Source organism: Denticeps clupeoides, chromosome 3, assembly GCF_900700375.1.
Source record: "Denticeps clupeoides chromosome 3, fDenClu1.1, whole genome shotgun sequence".
Lineage (NCBI taxonomy): Eukaryota > Metazoa > Chordata > Actinopteri > Clupeiformes > Denticipitidae > Denticeps > Denticeps clupeoides.
In genome coordinates this window covers 6,397,457-6,417,734 of record NC_041709.1, presented here as the reverse complement: position 1 = coordinate 6,417,734, position 20,278 = coordinate 6,397,457, and the positions used below count along the sequence as shown (strand labels likewise).

The window sequence follows — 20,278 nt, the reverse complement described above, 5'->3', positions numbered from 1 at the left end:
TTCAGTTGTCTTAAATGTCTGGTTTCCTTTAACGTATAAAACATGAATCTCCAGGTCTTAACAAGATCATGTAGTTTTTAATGCAGTTACATCAAAATTTCTCCGACCTTTCAGTCTACCTCCTTTATATTTTACAGTAATGCACAAAGGTCGACCTTCTAGAGCACCTGCACTAATCTCACACAGTGGTGGAATAAAGTGATCACTGCTTCACTTCATTGGGTGGCGTAGTTTGGGCATAGCTAGACTGTCTCCTAAGTATGTTTTTGGTTTGTGCTTTTTACATTTACATTCACATTTAAGGCATTTGGCAGACACCCTTATCCCGAGCGACTTACAATGTGCTTTCAAGTTACCATCGATGAAGAAGTGTGGGGAAGTTTTTGGGGGGAAAATGGCTGCCAACAGATGACGAGACGAGATCTGAGCTCATCTGGCAGAAGGAAGAGTGCCTCAGGATTCATCAGCCGTTTTGATATCCTTTGTGTTTGGGTTGAGTGGGGCTAGTGTGGATGGGAGTGAACACACTCTATAAGACCGCAAATACTAAATGAAAAAAATACCAGCTTCAAAGAAGAAACAGATCTATACAATCCAATAAACAAACAAATACTGTCAGATGCATTTTTTTTAAAACAGCTGACAAATAAAATCCATGTTTCTTCTGTGTTGTCATATGGTATAAAATTAAAGCAGAGCCTCCCATTGGGTGTTTCTAAAGTGAGCCGACGAGCCAGAGAGATGGCAAAGGGATGGGAGGCAGAAAAGGAGGGTGGATGACACAGTCTTGCTGGATTTAATGAAACCAGATGGCCTCTCCACACTGTGGAGTCAGGCCTCACTCATCCAGTTGTGTGGGGATCCCTTGGGGGTCTCATCCGTTCATGCATTGCAGGCATTTCCACCCACAAAAACACACACATAATACAAATACAGACTATCATTAAATCCAGCTCGAGCCCTCCTATCATCACAAACCCTCCCCTGTCAAGTTTTAACCAACCCGCTGAGCCAGCTGTAGATGTGTCAGCACTGTGACACAATAGCCTGCATTAATTGGATATTCTGAGCACAGATAAGACACTGACTCTCTAGAGAGTGCCACATTCACCAACCTCCTATATTTTACATTTGAATATGATTTCATGAATATGAAATTACGTTTTATCCCCATATTCACTATTTATATTAATGCTAAGTCATGATCCACCGGGGTCTAATTAGGCTTCGGACAGCCTACAGTGTATTATTGCAAATAAATACTTAACTAGACGCAGTTTTGACACAGTAGCTGTTAGAGCAAAACTCACTTATGGCCCATCTCATGGGCAATGGTGAAAGCCAGGCTCAGGCCATTGTCTTCAGCCAAAATGCACTTCCTCTTCTCACTGCACATTCCACTGAGATAAGCAATCCCTGCAGAGCACAACAAAAACAGCTGACATCACTACATGGCCTGAGCACCAAATGTCAGTGTTGGCATCATCGTCATTATCTCACAATACTGGCACTTTACCAATTAAAAAAAAAAAAATCATTGTTTGAGGTCACAATGAACAACTAGGTCAAAGGTGGAGCGGTTTTATATAGTGTCTTATTTTATTAAGTTGGGTGACCAGATGTGGAATTTTGTAGCCTCTGTGGATTGCTACATGAACACGCTCAACTTTCTGCACTTCAAGTTGAACTGATTCATGGACTGCTAAAGCTGGACAGGTTTAATATTATCTTCTTTTTTTGTTGTCACTGCATTGAAGATTTTTGCAGCAACAAAAGAGCTGTGCTGCCTATAGACGTGTTCAGAGATTGCTTTTATCTGAAAGGCTTCTGAGGTTCAAAATCTTTATATGATGTGATATATATATATATATATACCATGGATGTGTTGCTAAAGTCACGTGATCTACATCTTCTTGTATATCATTATTATCAATGTCATTTTATTATCAGTTTCTTTTACAGCATAAGATTACCATTTCTGTTCATGGAATTCGTTCACAAGTCTTTCAGTGACTGAACTGCAAGCTTTAGAAAGATAGGAAAAGACAACAACAATGGTACGAATTATCATTTTTTAGTAGTCATATAATTAGTTGCGGTCCCGATTTACAGTAGATCCTTGCAGCACACTTGCTGTAATTTTCAGGAAATTTGGTTTCCTGTGCATCACAGGGTAAAATATTCATATATAACATATGGTTGTTCATAGGTGTTCATAAAAACAATTGTGTTGCGTTAAAGTAAAATCACTTAAAAGCAACACAATTATCTCAATTATTGAAATGAATATGACGCATGCACACAGTTAAATTATATATAAAATTCTATGAATGAGTGCAACTCATTTCTAAATATGTATATCAAATAGATATTAATATTCTACATCTAATCTGACCTTTCAATCTAACAGCATTTTCTTCATTGGTAGCTGGTTACCTGCCTGGGAGAATCAGAGAAGACCTAGCTCTCACATTATAATTCAAGGTACATTATTCCAAACTTTTAAGAGGTGTTAGCATCATGTTTGGGGTGTGCTCTGAAATATCATGTACATACTATGACAGCTGCAACTATTTTGGCCTGTTAAGATGAAGTTCAGTGGGGGAAATCAGGTATAGGATTTCATTTCTCGTTTCTCTTTCGTGTAGTGGATCGTATGCTGTGACCTTTGATGGCTTAATCACCCTGTTGAAATGAATCCAGAACTAATGCTTTCCATTACGAAGTCCAGCAGAACAATTCTGCCTTTGATGGTGAAAAATAAGTCCAGTAGTGTAGTTTCGGGTGGAGGATGGGGTGGGCAGAAATGTCCATTACACCAGTCTACCTTATAGCCCCAAAGCTTTGTCCATGTGAACCTTCCACCAAACCCAACCTTTCCTGCTCACATTCAGTTACCTTCTGTGTTCTTGCCTCAGTGACCGAGAAAAAAAAACTCTCAAAGGAGCTATATAGCTCTGTCTTCATGCCAGATGAGAGATTAGCCCTAATCTGTCCACTAATGAAGGCCTGAGCCTCTCATGGCTGCCTTTGCATGTAGGGGAACAGCCAGTCACTGTGTTCCTTCCATTTACAGTAGCTCTTTGTGGATGCAGAGTTTTCCTTCAAAGGTGCTGTTATAATGAAGCCCTTCACACTTGGAAACACGAGACAACGTTGCCGCCTGTGATCACCCATGATAGCACAGCTTCATCATGCCCATTCATGCAGGCCCAGACATACCCTCCGGCAGGCAAGACCATGACAATACCTGGCAGAATTTTGAAGTTGCCTGTACTCTTCCTGGAGCCGCGGTGGTTTTCATGACCATGAAAATGTGTGCCTGTCTGTGAGTCATTATCTCTTTTTTGGGGGGTGCTTTCAGTCAACAGCCATCAGTCAAAAGAATGTACTGCTGTGATAAAAAAAAAAAAGCCTCGCAGACCCCGCAATCCTTGCCACTTTTTCCTTTTGTTTAGTAACTGATCTAACTATGTTCCACACCAGGTCACAATAATGGTAGTATACCTGCTCCTGCATCCAATTGGCAAGAGAAAGAAGTAAAAACAATCTGGTGAAAAGTTCTTTTTATGCAATAATGTGGAGATCCTACAGAACGGAAACTTGCCTGAAGCAACAAAACATTGCAAGACAATAGTGGGACTAATCTAAATAAGATGCATACGTCTTTAGACAACACAGCACAAACGTTTCCAGCCATTCAAAACTCTGAAAATAATTAATCTGTTGCGTTTGTGTTCTAACCCTTTATATATCAAGGACAACACACCATGCACACATGTCTACAGTTCACAGATCCTGCTGTAGGGTATGTGAGGAGACAGACCATAAAGTGAAGCTCCCAGAGAGATTCTGCTACAAATAAACTTTGAGAAACTAAATCAGCATTTGGCTTTCCTTTGTGACTGCGCCATAAAAGCCATCCATAGCAAAATCCCATGTATTTATCCTTAATTGCGCATATATTACGGTTCTATTGTTTGTTTTCTCCTTTTACTGATGTATTTGTTTTGTTATCCTTATTATTACATGTTTTAATAAAAGGAGAAGTGATACACCCGTGAGCTAGACTGGTTTTATCCTTATTATGCGCAGCACACAGATACAGACACTCAGTTGAATGAACAACTGCATCTTGTTTCAAATCTAAAGAGGACATTGTTAAAACATAATGACCACTATTACTCGAGAAAACAAACACTTTTCTCATAATGTTAGCTCTCAACAGGGTGCCATTGGTAAACTCCATGCCAGCCACCATGGACCTATTGCTTTTCAAAAGCCCTAATTGAGAACTTTCTGCTTTTGCAAGCGGTTTGCGCCGACAGTACTTCTTTGGGACTACCTGTGTGGAAAGGCATGTGTTGGGCTTGGCGAAGAAGTGGAAGTGCCTGCAGTGCTGATTGTTACGTTTCGAGCATGATCATTACATCAGCCTTAGCGTGTGTGTGTATTTGAAGCAAAATGCGAGCTCTCCGTGGTTGGGGGCAACGGGTGTACCTCACACATAGTTTTCATGTGTCTCAGAGGGTAGAACAGCTCTCTACCTCACACATATTTTTTGCTAGACTTGTTATACACAGAGTGTATAACAAGCTCCAGGAGACAGTTGTCATCAGTTGTCTATAAGAATCATACTTTTTATCCAACATTTACAATTCATCTATAAATAATTGCTAGATTTATGAATTCTGTATCAAATGAATTCTGTATCAAAATAATCCATACACTTCACTCAACCTAATTGTGGTTTTAATGTTTTTATGATGAGCACAAATTTATGATGATGAGCACACATTTTACCTAATAACTTCACATCTCAGCCACAACATTTTTTTTTACTTCTAGACAATGCAAATATTCTTATTGACTGATTATAGAATAAACCTCAGCAGACACACAGAACAGACAACAGTAGCTGTTCTGATGTTAGACTGACATGATGCATTGAAACAATGCATGAATGAAATAAACTGTAACAGTGCTGATAAATGGCAGCCAAGTATCTCAGCAAAGTGTGAATTACATTTTGTCAAAAGTGTCAGAATTTGACTAAATCAATCTCTTAAAATTGTATCTTAAAGCTACCAAAAAGCACTGAATAAAGCATTTGTAAAAGCTTAACAAAGCCACATAAACCTTTCAGCCTGTGTAAATGATGGGAAATTACATCTCGCCAGTCTAGCACACTGTACATCACAATCATACATGCATGTACAGTCAAACTTCACCCACATTTGAACTTACCGACTGTGTCACATGGCTCATCTTTATGGACACAGAAATCCTTCCTGTAAAGTAAAAATAGAGGGGGAAAAACACATAAGCCATGGGGCAAGCAATGCTGATGGGATGATAAGGCCCATTTGGACTTGATTCAGTTCAGCTCAGTGGGTAACCCGAAGGCGGCCTTATCCCTCTCACAACCATGGGGCTCCACAAGATTTACTTGGATATTCCAACAGTCATCCTCAGAGTTTAACAGGGGATGACTCTCAAGTTAAACTCTCATACTATGGCCAGAGCTGCAGACCAGGTTAAGAGCTTAGTCTGGGGGCCGTGACCTACTCAAAGACATAATAATGGATTATAATTTTTATGGAATCAAATGTAAATTCTCTTATCTTATTCTCTTCTTATACTGTCAGTTTGACTCTGGTTTCTGGTTTAGTCGTGCATTTTATCATTTTCAATGCACTGAAGGTATCTAGCAGGACATTTTCATTCTGTAGCATTATTTCGTCCTCAAAGGAGTATATATAAAAACTCTTTAGATGTAATTTGACCAATATGGGCATTAGCGATTGTGTTGTGTTTGTTTTTGGCAGTCACTGGACACAGCTGTACATTCATCTGCTGTTAATCTCAGAAAATTGAACCGTGGGGTTAATCACATCCCCTTTAATTGACTGCATTCTCCCTAATTAATGTTCATGTGTTTGCTATGGCTGGCCACTTCACCTTCATTTGGAGCTGAGAGATCTGATTAATGGCCCTCCTTCTGAGAATGTCAATGTTGTTGTTATTAATTCTAATAAATGCTTAATCATCTGACAGATGTCCTCATCTCCATTCCATCAGGAACCGCTTAACCCCATGTAACAGTCACTGTGTGTGTTGATGTACCGGGTGGGAGGGGAAGTGTCTTTGCTGATGCCAAAAGGTGAATTGTCCTTTTGACAGTGACAAATGAAAGCACACAAACACACACACACACACAGGTGGGAATGTGACTGGCAAACCTGTTCAGTGCTAAGCATGGCTTCAACATCAAACACCTGCTGAATCACCTCTCCAAGCGCCCAAAGCTTCTGGGGCTCTCAGCACATCTGAATCACTCTCCTATGCCCCAAGCCAACTTTTTGCAGGATTTATGGCAGACTGAACGTTTTTCAGGGTGGAATTCCTTCAGCACTGAGTTTGATGGACATGAGTTTAGAAAAATGTGTAATGTGCCATGTAGACATGAAGTGATTGCTGTGGCAGAGCTAATATGACAATATATGAATGGGTATTATGTTCAGCTAAAAATAACTGCAATTAATAAATCAATAGGTAAGCCATTAAAATAGACTTTATGTAATTATTACAGCTGTTTTTTGTTTACTTGCTGTTTGGGTCTGACATATTGCATGATTGCAAAATATCATCACCAGAGAAAATCCCTGCATAAACTTGCTAATGGTCAGTGGCTTATTAAATTATGAATGTATCTTTTTTCAAATGAAGATATCTGGCTGCTGAGTTTTTACACAGAGTACCATGTGAATCAGCCCCCTATTGACAAACCAAAGAAATGTGTTCTAAATTTTATTTCCATTTTATTTGCTGTAAGAGTCTTTTATTAAAAAATATCAGATCATCTCCCAGTCACTGCCCATTTCAGCCTCTTTTCCTGTCACAGTTTTAAATATGCATTATAGCAAGATTTAGTATCAATAATTAATTGTGGTAATGTGTTTTCTTACCACATAAGACACATATATAATAAACAGCATGTATAACAAACAGTACCTTGTGATGAAGACTGCAGTGTCCACCAAAGGGATGTCCTCTCTCCATGACCTGCTGAAGTCACTCTTCTTCCCATACTCCTCCTGCTGCCAGCGGCAGAAGCTCTCCAACATCTTCTCTCCATGGTGACCAATATAGAAACCTGTCTAGATATAATCACTTTTTTTGGAGATTTATCAATGACTAATGAATACACTCGATGTTTAGAAATATGGCATCGTATTCAGGGAACACATCTGCTACTGATTGGACAGCAAAGCAAATGCATGCCAAAATAAATTATTTGATAAATTATAATGTTTTAATGTGATTACTGTTGAAATACAATCAGATTATTTTAAGAAAACCTCTGATCTGATGTACTTGATATCAATGGATGTGCCAGGATGAAATATAACCCTAGAGGAGTAATTACACATATTAAATGAAATTTTGATATATATATGTGAACATAAGGAACGTGGGCTCAGCACTTACTGGTGTTTCCGACAGCAAGACCAGTTTAGTTAGCCGGATATTGATCTGGATGCCAAGGCTTTTGTGTTGGAACAAGTTAAAGACCTTTTAAAAAGATAATAACTAATAATCAATCATTCAAAACATCCCACTTCTCCACACACTTAATCAGATAACTTGCAGAAAAAAGGATGATAAAAGAAATCCTACCATGTTCATAATTGTGAGGATATAGCGTTTTGCTGCTTCTGGGCCATGGTACTTGACCATAGCAGGATCTGCAACAACCAGGGTCTCTATATTGTATTCCTGCTGTAGTTTATATGAGTACCTTTTGCCCCTTACATTTTCTGGAAACTTCTTGTTTTTACTTTTTGGTCTGTCTGCATAGACACAAAGAAAGGCAATAATGAGCACATTTCAGTGCAGGTAAGAAGTCTGGAAATGATCAGCAGGTGCAAGAGCAAGACTGCAAAGACCTGAATGAAACCAGTCAGGTCAAGCGGGCCTGAAATAAATCAGACAAATGCACTAACCTCAAGGCTCAGTCCAACAGGTTTAAGACCATGAGGAGGTCCAAGACTTATTGCAAAACACTCATTAAATCACAAACATTGTCTTCTTATATATGCAATGTGGGGTTCAGGTGACAATATTTCACTCACTGACAACTTGCCCAGGTTAAAGAATCTACAGCTTGGAGCACACAGAAATATTCACTCCGTCTCTAGACACAAAAGCCATATAAATCCAACCTATTTTCATATGCCGAGTCATGCATCCCTGAAGATGCACAGAGGTTCAAATAAATCAAGGCATGTGCTAAATTATAGTTGCACATAATATGATAATATAGTGTGCACTTTTTGTTCTCCATATGTGTACAGATTTCAAAGCACATTTTACAGCTTAATCGTTATTAGTTTATGTTGAAATTGGTTGGTTTTGAAATTCAGCCTGAAAAGTGTTGTTCTAGGACGGCGGAACACTCTCTTTGGAGGAAAGCACTTCAACGAGATGCCATCAAATCACAAAAACCATTTGCAGTCTGAGGACATTACCCAATGGTCATATTCATGTCAGGACACGTACCAGAGATTACTCCACAGTAGTAGGGTGCTGTCTGCTTGGCAGGCCTCTCTTCCAGGGAACGCTTTTGCCTGTATACTTTATGAGCATGTCCTGTGACTCCAAGAGTGTGATTCAAAGGCTTGATAAAAAGAAAATCTCCACTGAGCTGAATAAATCCCATCTGTCAAGCACAGAAAACAACAGCAAATACACAATATGGAATGAAGTGAAGTGATACACTTGCGATACACAGCAGCACAGCACACGGTGCACACAGTGAAATTTGTCCTCTGCATTTAACCCATCACCCTGAGTGAGCAGTGGGCAGCCATGACAGGCGCTCAGGGAGCAGTGTGTGGGGACGGTGCTTTGCTCAGTGGCACCTCAGTGGCGGATCGGGATTCGAACCAGCTACCTTCTGATTACGGGGCCGCTTCCTTAACCGCTAGGCCACCACTGCCCCAAGTATGCAACACATGTAGTCATAGTTTACAAAGCCAAAGTTATAAGGAATCTGGACTTTCATGTCATCTCATTAACTTGAAGATATATGTGTAAAATTATGATTACATTTTTATGGTCTTAATAAATTGTATGGACATGAATTTAAGAATTGCATGTATGATTAATAAAGCTGTTTTTACAGATTCATACCAAATTATTTCACCATAAATTGCTTGCCCTTTATTGTTGAAGCAAAAGGCAAAATGCAAAATACACTATGTTTAACCTGTATCCTATGCCATTTATTTAAAATGCCAAACGGCCGTGACAATATATTCTACTAAACAATATATATCACCAGTGACTGTTTCTGCATATTATGATTTACTATATGTTATGGAGTGAGTGTCATAAATTGTGTGTTCATATCACAATCTTTTTTTTCTTTATGTGCATCACATATCACACACACATACACACACACACACACACATATGTGCTATATATCATAAAATTATGTATAACCCGACGTTTATTATCAACACAGTCTTCTTTTTATTACACTAGACTGTGGATCCAGTGCACTGCATTGATATTGCCACTCCAAATTTTACATTACAGGTCAGTTATTCTAAATAACAAGCCCACGTTTCCCTCTCCCACTGTGTACCACCCACATCCCTTCAACTCCATTTCTAATAAGCCGGAATGCCCATGTGCTTCCATTCTCCCACCTGCTGCTCTCAAATGCTCCCTTCCCAAGGGCATTTACCTGGTGTCTGACATGTGGCTCAGATAGATAGATTTTTTTTTTTACAGAGCCACCCCACCTTTCTTTTTACTTCAAGTTCTCAGACCATCTCCACCATATACCATGTTCAAACAAATGGCCAGCAAATCATTCCAGGTAACATTCTGATTACATAGGCCTGATTATATTCCATGAGCACCCATTTGTTATGCGTATTTTTTTAAAAATGCTTGTCAAGAATGGGTATTAAGGATGCCATTTCTCTGTGAAGAATGCTACAGTAAGTTGCAGCACTAAATCTTCTATCAGATAGTTCTGGCAGTTTTTCATTGTTCTTCTTCTTTCACATGACTACAAAGCACAGCAGCAGTTGAGAAAGATCTGTTTAGCTATTCTCAGTGCAATTCCAGATGGCATTAATAATGAAACACATGCGGCACTGCTATTGTATATCTGGATGTCATATGCAAAAAAAATGATTAGAACACAATTTTACACAAATCCAGTCCTGGTTTGCCTATTGGATTTTGCTTGATGCTAACAACTAGTTCAGCTGAAAAACTTTATTGGACCTTTACAGCAAGAAAGCTGTAAAACTGCATGACTGTGTCTTTGCAAAAAAATTAGCTTGGCACCTCTGCAAATGTGAATGAAGTGCAGAACCTGGTCTAATATCATCCATCGGTCCACTCAATGAGTGTGGGATAGACTCAACATGGTAAGCACCATTTAACGCATGTCAAAGCTAGTCATGGGCCAAAATAACCATACGGTCTGACATGTATATTGTTTAGAAATGGTTCATTTGTAATTATAATTGTAAGGGAATCTGGGGGGCTCTGTGTCACCTACATTTTCATTAATTGGGTTAACACTTGAAGGGCCTTATTATACTAGCCTCAAACTACACACCAACATACAGCACACCTCACGTTTCCAGCCTTTGGCGTGTTGGAAGTGTGAAGTGCCAGGAATTAATGTTTCAATTCAACTCCAACATCAGCCACGAGGGGCAGCATGCAAAAGGCATCTTGTAGATGTCATTCCAACCATGGCCGAATCAGGATCAGAAACTGACATGGCATCATTCTCAGTAGACTAAATTAAACTGGTGTCAGGGAGAGATGTGTCAGCCTCTACCTGCACTCTACTGTATTGATGAGTACGTTGGTGAGCATGTCCGTAAGATGTTACAAGCAGAGCTGCACAAGTATCTCCGTGTTAAAGGCAAACACAACCAGACCAACTTAGAGTCAACCAATTATAGAGACACATCCAGGGCCAGCAGTGACCAAGACATGCTGTGTATTCAGGTTTAATTGCTGAGGGGACTCATTTTGTGAATGTCTTCCCTTTATATAATGCAGAAACAGGGCTCTTAGTGGATAAGCATGGACACATCTGCTCTGGCACAACCTATTTGAAAGACTTGGAAGAATAGGATTCACAAAGCAGCCAGGTTAAATACTTAAATTAAACCCAGAATTATTCTTCTCAAGGAATAAATCACATATAATCCCATTTCTGCAGAATCTGCAGAATAAGGTTCCAGATGTCAAGTGAAAGTGAAGCGAAACACTGCAGTGCAGCACACGGTGGACACAACGAAATGTGTCCTCTGCATTTAACCATAATTTGTTGAGCAGGCGGAGCAGTGTGTGGGGACGGTGCTTTGCTCAGTGGCACCTCAGTGGCAGATCGGGATTCAAATCGGGATTGCAATCTTCTGATTGCCGCTTCCTTAACTGCTAGGCCACCACTGCCCCTGTAAAACCTCACATAACGGGTGCCACCAGATTCACATAACCGACAAAACCATGGAAGCTCATGTCAAGATGACAATTAAATTGGCTTGGACCACCAAAATTCTCACCAAAGATACATAATGAGAAAAGTATTTGCTGTCAATAGTTTGCTTACTTTGGCAGCCTCTTAAAACGCGATCTCACATCAACTCCAATGTCACAGAAATTGCACTTCAACATCCAATGAAATTTAGAAACCAAACGCAACCCTTGTTTAAATGTTTAGGGTGTGTGGCGAACGTTTCAGTTCTTGGAAGAGGTCTGGAGGTCAAGTTGCGAATGGAACAAAGTCCAAGCCATTGAAACCACAAGTGCTCACCCCTGACTCTCGAGGGCTGCTAATGACTGTGAGCTGCGGTTTTCTGATAACATCTGTGTAGTGTACGCGACCATGTGGTCCAGAACCTCAGAAATGCAGGCCGGGCTGAGTTCTTACACAAACACTCAACACCCACCCAAGCCGTCCAAGCGTTACACCTGAAGAGGGCACGCCTGCATGGGCAACCTTACTGTCTCCTGACGCACTGACCCCAACACGCAAAACGCCCCCGAACGAAGGGGTCGAGGAGGGGCATCTGAAAGATAATTTAGATGAGAGGTGCCAACGATAAATAAGCAGGTGCAGGACTGAAACTGGGTCAAATAAAGGTCAAAATGAGACCAAGTTAAAAAAAACAACAACAAAACAACACCAGTTCTGGAATTAGTATATATATACAGTACAGGCCAAACGTTTGGACACACCTTCTCATTCAATGTGTTTTCTTTATTTTCATGACCATTTACGTTGGTAGATTCTCACTGAAGGCATCAAAAATATGAATGACCTGGCCTCCACAGTCACCGGACCTGAACCCAATCCAGATGGTTTGGGGTGAGCTGGACTCCAACAAGTGCTAAACACCTCTGGGAACTCCTTCACGACTGTTGGAAACCCATTTCAGGTGACGACCTCTTGAAGCTCATCGAGAGAATGCCACGAGGGTGCAAAGCAGTAATCAGAGCAATGGGCGGCTATTTTGAAGAAATTAGAATATAAAACATGTTTTCAGTTATTTTTTTGTTAGGTACATAACTCCACATGTGTTCATTCATAGTTCTGATGCCTTCAGTGAGAATCTACCAACGTAAATGGTCATGAAAATAAAGAAAACACATTGAATGAGAAGGTGTGTACTGTGTGTGTACTAAGAAGAAGTATTCTTATTAGAATAGTATAGTAAGCTATATGAATCTTTTTTCTAATGTTGCACATTATACTCTTCATAATGCAGTAGTCGCGTGGTAAATGGTGGTATTTACCAGGCCGGCGCAGGCGCTGAAGGAGGCGCTGGACCCGGCGTGGTTGAGGACGGTCCCGCTGTAGTAGCAGCCGCTCTCCGCGCTGCCGGGCGGCTCGGCGGCCGCCCCGGGTCTCCTCTCCGCCGCGAACGCCCGGGACAGGAACCGCGCGTCCCGCTTGAGAACGAGGTCCAGGTCCGCGCCGAAGGCTGCGATTCTGATCCGCAGCGCCGCCGCCCGACTTTCCCGGGTGGAAATGGAGCGGACCTCCCGGGAGCTGCTGCCGGGGACGGAGCCTTGAGCGCGGTGCGCGTCTGGAAGCAACTCGGGGAAAACAATTTCAGACTCCGTGTCCGGGAAAGACTGCTTTTCTGTATGGAAAATAACAATCAGCGCACAGGTACGTCACCTTTATTGTCTAATTGCTCGAGAATTAACCGATAATAAGATTAATAGTAATAATAGTTGCAAACACAGTGTACTAATACTGTAATTAATGCAACTTTAGAGTCTCTTGTGTGTATTAATGTCACTCTGTACCTGCAATGACATAAATACCCCAAGACAACAAGTGGTATAGAAGACAGCAGACTCTGTTTAGATGCATATTCTCTTTAAACTGATGTATTTTCACGAAATGATTTGAAGTCTGTATGGTGCCTGGTGGTCATGTCCATGGCCCGGGATGCGCGTTGAGTCCAAATGAATGAGTCTGACGACCGGCGGAGAAAGACTGGGAGCTCTCTCTCTCTCTCTCTCTCTCGCTCTCTCTGTCGCTCTGTTTCTCTCTCTGTCTCTCTCTCTCTCTCTCTCTCTCTCTCTCTCTCTCTGTCGCTCTGTTTCTCTCGCTCTGTCTCTCTCTCTCTCTGTGTCTCGCGCTCTCTCTCTGCCTCTCTCTCTCTGTCGCTCTGTTTCTCTCTCTGTCTCTCTCTCTCTCTCTCTCTCTCTGTCGCTCTGTTTCTCTCGCTCTGTCTCTCTCTCTCTCTGTGTCTCGCGCTCTCTCTCTGCCTCTCTCTCTCTGTCGCTCTGTTTCTCTCTCTGTCTCTCTCTCGCTCTCTCTGTCTCTCTCTCTCGCTCTCTCTGTCGCTCTGTTTCTCTGTGTCTCTCTCTCGCTCCTCTCTGTTTCTCTCTCGCTCTGTCTCTCTCACTCCCTCTCTCTCTCTGTCGCTCTGTTTCTCTCTCGCACTCTCTCTCTCTGTCGCTCTGTTTCTCTCTCTCTTTGTCTCTCTCGCTCTCTGTCTCTTTCTCTCTCTCTCTCCCTGTCTCTCTCTCTGTCTCCCTCTCTCTCGCGCTCTCTCTATCTCTCACAGAGTTGGGATTGAGTGTGAGAGAGAGAGAGTGAGAGAGGGGGGGAGCTTGTGTAGAGCCTAGCTTTGATGTACAGAAGCCATGTGCATGTTCTGGGTGTGAAATGTGACATCAGCCAAAAGCCTCTGGTGCCACTTGTTGAGTTTTAATTTTGTGCAGTGTACTGGTGCCGTACAGCAAGGCGCCAGTGTCTTCCTACGTGATGTAATGTGATGTGATGTAATGTAATGGTCCTTTTTGAACACTTTTGACCATTTTGCACATGCAGTTCACGTTACACTGTAATTAATTTTTTTATGATGTCAGACATTTCGCATTAAAAATGTCGTTTCTTCCTGTAGTTGTGATGTACATTTTAATTATTTTTGTGTTTGCCATGTGTTGAAAATATGTTCAAATGTGTTTGTGGGTCTTAAATGACCTAAATGTTGTTCATGGCAAGCAATGTGCTCAGCAGCGATGGCCGAGTAGCCTCCTGGAAAGACTGCTAAAGAGGTCACTTGTTGATGTTAGTTTGTCTAGCTTAAATCTGCCATATGTTTACTTGGTTTTACATGCTTTTTGTTGCTAAAAAAGTTCAAACCAATTACAGTTGGAGTCATAAAAAGTGCTTTTGTGCTCTGTTACTGGAGAGATGGGCCTGATCAAACGTGACTGTTAAGCTTGTCCTTCTTTGAAAACTCTGTTTTGCTGTAGCTCGAATGCGAATGCACCAGAGGACCCAGCCTGACCCAGAAACGTGCGCGATGCTTAAAGGGAATGTGGATCATGTGCGAGCCGCACAGCTGGAGAATTTTCTGCAGCTCTTTATGCACCCGTGTATAAACAGCGTTGCAGGCAAGATGTGAACTTGATTTAGATGTTTTCAGCTTGTCATGATTAGGTGAATATGTAATCATGACACGGACATATTTCAACACAAAGTGATGGGAAAGAACAACACGTGTAATCCTGTTGGCAGACGAGTAGGGTGTAAAATCAATTGTGGTCTGGCTGCGGTGTATCTATGCCAACCTGCCATGGAATTTTTAGTATCAGGCAGCCTGGTTGAATGATGTAACCCATGAATGATTTTGCTGTTACAGCTATCCTTTAGATTCTGTGTATCATTTTTAACGTTTTGCGAATTATTTCTTTCCAGACAGCACAGAGGTGGGATTCATGTGACAAGAAGCATTTAATCATTTTAATGTGTTTGACTATGGTAGGTCCCAGCTTTATTCTTTATAAGACTGAGGAGCAGTGCAGTGTTACAGATTCCAAGAAATGCCTAATAACTTTTTCAGCTACATTCTTGGTCCAGAAAATGAGCAAAGAAGGAGTTGAAATGTGCATCCACTGCAAAACTGATTTAATGTACACTCTCACTCACTTTCAATAACCTCTTAGTCCTTCTCAGGGTCACAGGTGCTGGAGTCCAACCCGGGACACCGGGAGAGCACGCAAATTCCTCTTGAACCCTAGAGGTGTGACGACACATCGCTAACCACCACGCCACACTATTATCGTACATTAATTCTTTTATTGAGTATTTATTATCATTATAATTTTCTGTTTGTATGTTATAATTATCTGGTGCATAACGTTTGCCATGTTAGTTGCAGTCAGACTGGTGGCAGACAGAAGAAAAAGAAGAAGAAGATGAACATACATTGACGCACAGATACATTGATGTCCTGAAAAGGGTGTTATCTAACACTACTCACAGTCAACTCACAGAGGGCACCTGTCTAGACAATGCAAGAATGCAAAACTTGTCATTCTCGTTGTTCTCATTCACTTGGTCAACACAATTGATTGTTTGTTTCAAGCTATTTTGTATTGTTCTCTGACAAAAATCTCTTATTTCTGAAAATAAAATACATTTAAACAAAAAATATCCACAATTAAATTCTATCACACAATAGAGAACAGCTCAATGGACCATTGTATTCTATATTGACATTCGCTGCAGGATAACGAGCATATTTTTCACAGAATGTGATTCCATCACTCCAGTTTATATGGTTTTACACTGTTAAATGAGACCATTGAACTAGCCAGTTATTAGACAGTATGCTAGAGTTCACTGTACACTTAAACCATGAATGGAGTTTATAGAGCTATTTTATGTTCCTCTCCTTTGGCTGCACACATTTTCTCTTTTACCCAGTGAACTGAACCTTTTATGCCTAATGGAGAGGACCCTGTCTCAGTAAAGTCAGGAGAGGGATATGAAATAAGGACGGAAAACAAGGAAAAAATTGCTCTGCTTTTTTTACCAGGACTTTTTGATGCACACTGGGTCCCAGATGTAATATCATGTTCGAACTGCACAAATTGCTCCAATTCACATTGATCCAAGGGAGGGTCCGGTTGTACGTCCATTGTGAAAAATCCACACACTTGCCCCTGTTCCCCCCCTCCACCCCCGTAGAATGCTTTAAACACATTAGGACCTTCTTTATCTTTCTTGATCAGAGACTTGGCTCTGCACCCGCCTGCCCTGGCAAAAAGGAGATTTTCCATTATACGTATGACTGGGAGACCTGACAACGCTATGAGGTAATGCGATGCTTTAAACAGAGAGTAATAAAGCAAATAGCATGAGATTGCAGCAAGTGAGAGTGAGATTGGTGGACGGGTTAGGGGCGTGAGGAGGGCACAGGGGTAATCTAAAGAGAGACGATGGACAAATAAATTGGAGGCCTCATCTAGGAGAAAAATGTGTTGAGCACAAGCAGCAATCAGGGGGTTTAATGCATGTCCATGAACGGTGTGTAATTATGAACTCATCGCATTGACAAGGCCACACCAAACGTAAGGGTTCCAGATTGGCATGAATCAGGCCTAATCTATTTCTAAATTAACAATCAGTTGTGTTGCTGTAGTGGAAGAGTTATACGTTTTAAAACGCTGGTGTAATTCAGAGAGGAACCAGTAGTACATCTTAATTCGTTTAGCACATCTCATCCAAAATATTTTAATACATACAATATTCAGAATGAGTTGTGCCAGAAAATGCCATGTTCCGTTTAAGGTTTTTCCAACAATAAGAACAGGTAATAAATATATCTAGACAATGTGACTCGGTGCATGAATGAATTTATTTAATCATTTGAGCATGACTCATGATAGTCATAGTTATGCATTTATGTGAAGTGCTGCAGATGTACTGCATGATAATTTGCAACAAAGTTGCAGGACTATCATATTGAATATAAAAATTGTCAAATGGGGTGTTCCTTATAGAGCCACACAGGTCAGTGTAATGCCTCCAAAACAGAAACCCCTAGGGATGTACAACAGACGGCATCTCAGCAGCACTGTTCAGTTTTGTGATTTATGATGTGCCATCGTTGCCATTTTTAATCCATTCAGGACAAAGCAGGCTGCACTAATTTGGTTTATTGTTTTATCATTATTTACATTACAGCAAAAAGATGTTGCATAATCCCCAGAATTGCTCTGTTTGCATGATTTATTAGTGGACCAATGTGTTAACCAGAAGACCAAATGAATGTGCAACCAGTGAACCCACTGAGTGCACAAAGCTGTAGTTTGTAGAAATTATAGCTGCTCAGAGTAGAGGGCTTGTTTCTTCAAAAATGATCATTATTTACCAGTGAAGATGTAACAGATGTATATATGTGTTGTTTTATTGTCAGAACTTCATGCTACCCAGGTGATGAAAGCTGTGGCCTCTGGAAGTGGCAGAGGGAACACACTGCACTCTCTATCCGGCTGCGGGGAGGCAGGGTGCCAGTCCAGGCTTCTACTGAATACAAAGCCCTGTCTAAATCTACCCTGATCTTGTGCTATACTGCTTTCCACATCGTAACCACCCTCAGGCCCACAAATCATGTTCGTCAGTGCTGGCTGTCTGAGTTACGTTACGTCTGAATCTGCAGCCTTTCTCTGTTGCAGCCTTTCTCTTTCTCCAGTGAATGGACAGCAGCTGAAACAGGCTCAAGTAATACAATCTGGAAATAACATCATGCATTGTGAATATCATTCTTCAAACATGATACCATTGTAGTTGCACAAAATATCATGGCAGATTTTATTCCAAGGTACAATCTTATGAAGTTAGAAACCTACACACATCCACATCCATTAAAAACATATTTGTAATAAGAAGGTGACAGGGTTCAAGTCACAGCCTGGGTACTTTGTGCTCAAAACAAGTACTTTGTGCTGCTAAGAGACCTACTGCAGCAGTGAAATATCTGCCGGAATTTCTGGCAAGGTCTGAAGGGGGATATGTATATGTTATATGTGTGTATGTGGTACATCCAATATAGTGAAGTGTTTAAACTCTGGTGGTTGCTCTTGATTTCTGGCATAGACTCCAGCTTACCATGACCATGACCTTGATTAATTGTATTACAAAATAAATAGGGTGGATTGAAGGATGAAATAATGCTAGTAATATTAGCAGTGGTTACCTAGCAGATAAGAAAGCGGCCCCGTAATCAGAAGGTTGAATCGAATCCCAAACCACCATGGTGCCACTTAGGTGCCACTGAGCAATGCACCATACCCACACACTACTGTCATAGCTGCCCACTGCTCACCAAGGGTTCATTAATATGTTTTACTTGTATGTGATGTGTTTCATTGATTTGTTTATGTGTAAGGGCATCACCATCCTATCTGTTCAACATTGTGGATTTTTGAGGTTGTCTATTTTTTTCTATAAGTTTCCATGCTCTTGTCAGCCATAATTAGTTACAGGTCTGTGTTTTTATGCACTTATGTCTTGAGGTGCATGTTTTTTTCTGTTTTGGTCATGCAAGCCATGCCATTATATCTTTCATTTTCTGCTTACCAGATATGATGTTCAAGTCATTCAAGTTTAGTTTAGTCAGTGCTTATATTATGTATATATATGCTTAGTCTGATAGGACAAAGCGAGAAAAAGAGAGCATGAGGGTACAGACAATGGCCCTCTTTTTTTCTGTGATCGGACCATAATTCTTTCACCCAACTGTTAAAGTGATTACAGAGGTCTCTTTTGAAGCTCAAAGTGGGGAATGCCTCAGTAGCATCACAGTACCTGTTTTGCACATTCTGCCTTGGCAGGGAAATAAAGTGGTTCAATTTGACATAAAATCCTAACCCACTTGGAGGTTTATATTTTGTACTTTTTATGGTTCCCTTATAAATAACCCATACCTGGGTTCTGCATGTTTTACATTATAGAACAAAACGGAAGACACAGGAAGTACACACGAAATAACACGTGAGGTTATAAACTAAATAAAGCAAACAAGACAAAAAGTTGAACATTTGAGTTTTTTTTAAATAGGGAGCTTTTGCTGTGATTGCCGCATTTCACACTCACACCACCTTAAGGTAGACAACAGGGATGGTTTCCGAAAGTTTATGCTGAACACTTTCTTATCAGTTACTCTTAATGAGCATCTCACAAAGCGGCTTTTTATGATCATAATAATGAACAAAGCAGTCATGAAGGAGAAAAGAAAAACAACAACAACAATTTATTTCTTATATAGCCCAAAATCACATACAGTATGTCTCAATGGGCTTTGACAAGCCCTACAGTTGACACCCACCACACTTGACCTTTCTGCATACAAGGAAAAACTCCACACACAAAAAAAAAACTCTAGGAGAGAGAAAAAAAAGAAAGGAAGAAACCTTGGGAAGGAGTGATAAAGAGAGGGACCCCCTTCCAGGGTAGAGATTTTAATAACCTGTCCTGAAAAAACAGATTAATCAAATATACTTCACCTTAACCTGCTCTAAAAATACTAAATATGTTTCTTGCATTGGAACTAAGTAGGTGTGTTCAAACTTTGACTGTTAGTGTATATTATTTTATATCCTCAACAATTATTGCATGGTCATATAGTACTGTTACGGTAAGAGCAATAAAACCTTACACAAGCAAGTCCGCATGCCCTCCAGAATAGTATGCTTGTGCGAACCTCTAAATGTGTATTAAATCCACATAGGGACTGGACCAAAATCACACGATGGGTGAGTGGATGCGTAATATTTGATCCTCCAGCCAGATCATGCACATCCTGAATTTTTTAGACAAAAGTCATATTTTCTGGAGTCTCCGATTGAGATGTCTGTGCATTCCAGAGCTGACACATTTATATGCAGACAAGGAGCCAGACAGCTCGCTGAAAAACCT

At 40.7% G+C, this 20,278-nt stretch overlaps 1 protein-coding gene and 1 long non-coding RNA gene across 2 annotated transcripts in view; one reads left to right on the top strand and one right to left on the bottom strand.

The window, feature by feature from the left end:
* LOC114787087 (A disintegrin and metalloproteinase with thrombospondin motifs 19-like) overlaps positions 1–13,041 on the bottom strand; it is a gene marked incomplete at its 5' end in the record, with an annotated part of 32,912 nt that extends 19,871 nt beyond the window's left edge. The window contains 7 exons of the mRNA XM_028974853.1: positions 1,311–1,416; positions 5,248–5,291; positions 7,015–7,160; positions 7,492–7,575; positions 7,681–7,853; positions 8,563–8,722; positions 12,844–13,041. Coding sequence (XP_028830686.1) covers positions 1,311–1,416; positions 5,248–5,291; positions 7,015–7,160; positions 7,492–7,575; positions 7,681–7,853; positions 8,563–8,722; positions 12,844–13,041 — 911 coding nt within the window. The remainder of the gene's footprint in view (positions 1–1,310; positions 1,417–5,247; positions 5,292–7,014; positions 7,161–7,491; positions 7,576–7,680; positions 7,854–8,562; positions 8,723–12,843) is intronic.
* Positions 13,042–14,119: 1,078 nt separating this feature from the next.
* Positions 14,120–19,392, top strand: LOC114786513 (uncharacterized). The gene is made up of 2 exons (XR_003749206.1): positions 14,120–16,674; positions 17,778–19,392. It is a non-coding gene; the product is annotated as an uncharacterized LOC114786513 (long non-coding RNA).
* The last annotated feature ends 886 nt before the right edge of the window (positions 19,393–20,278 follow it).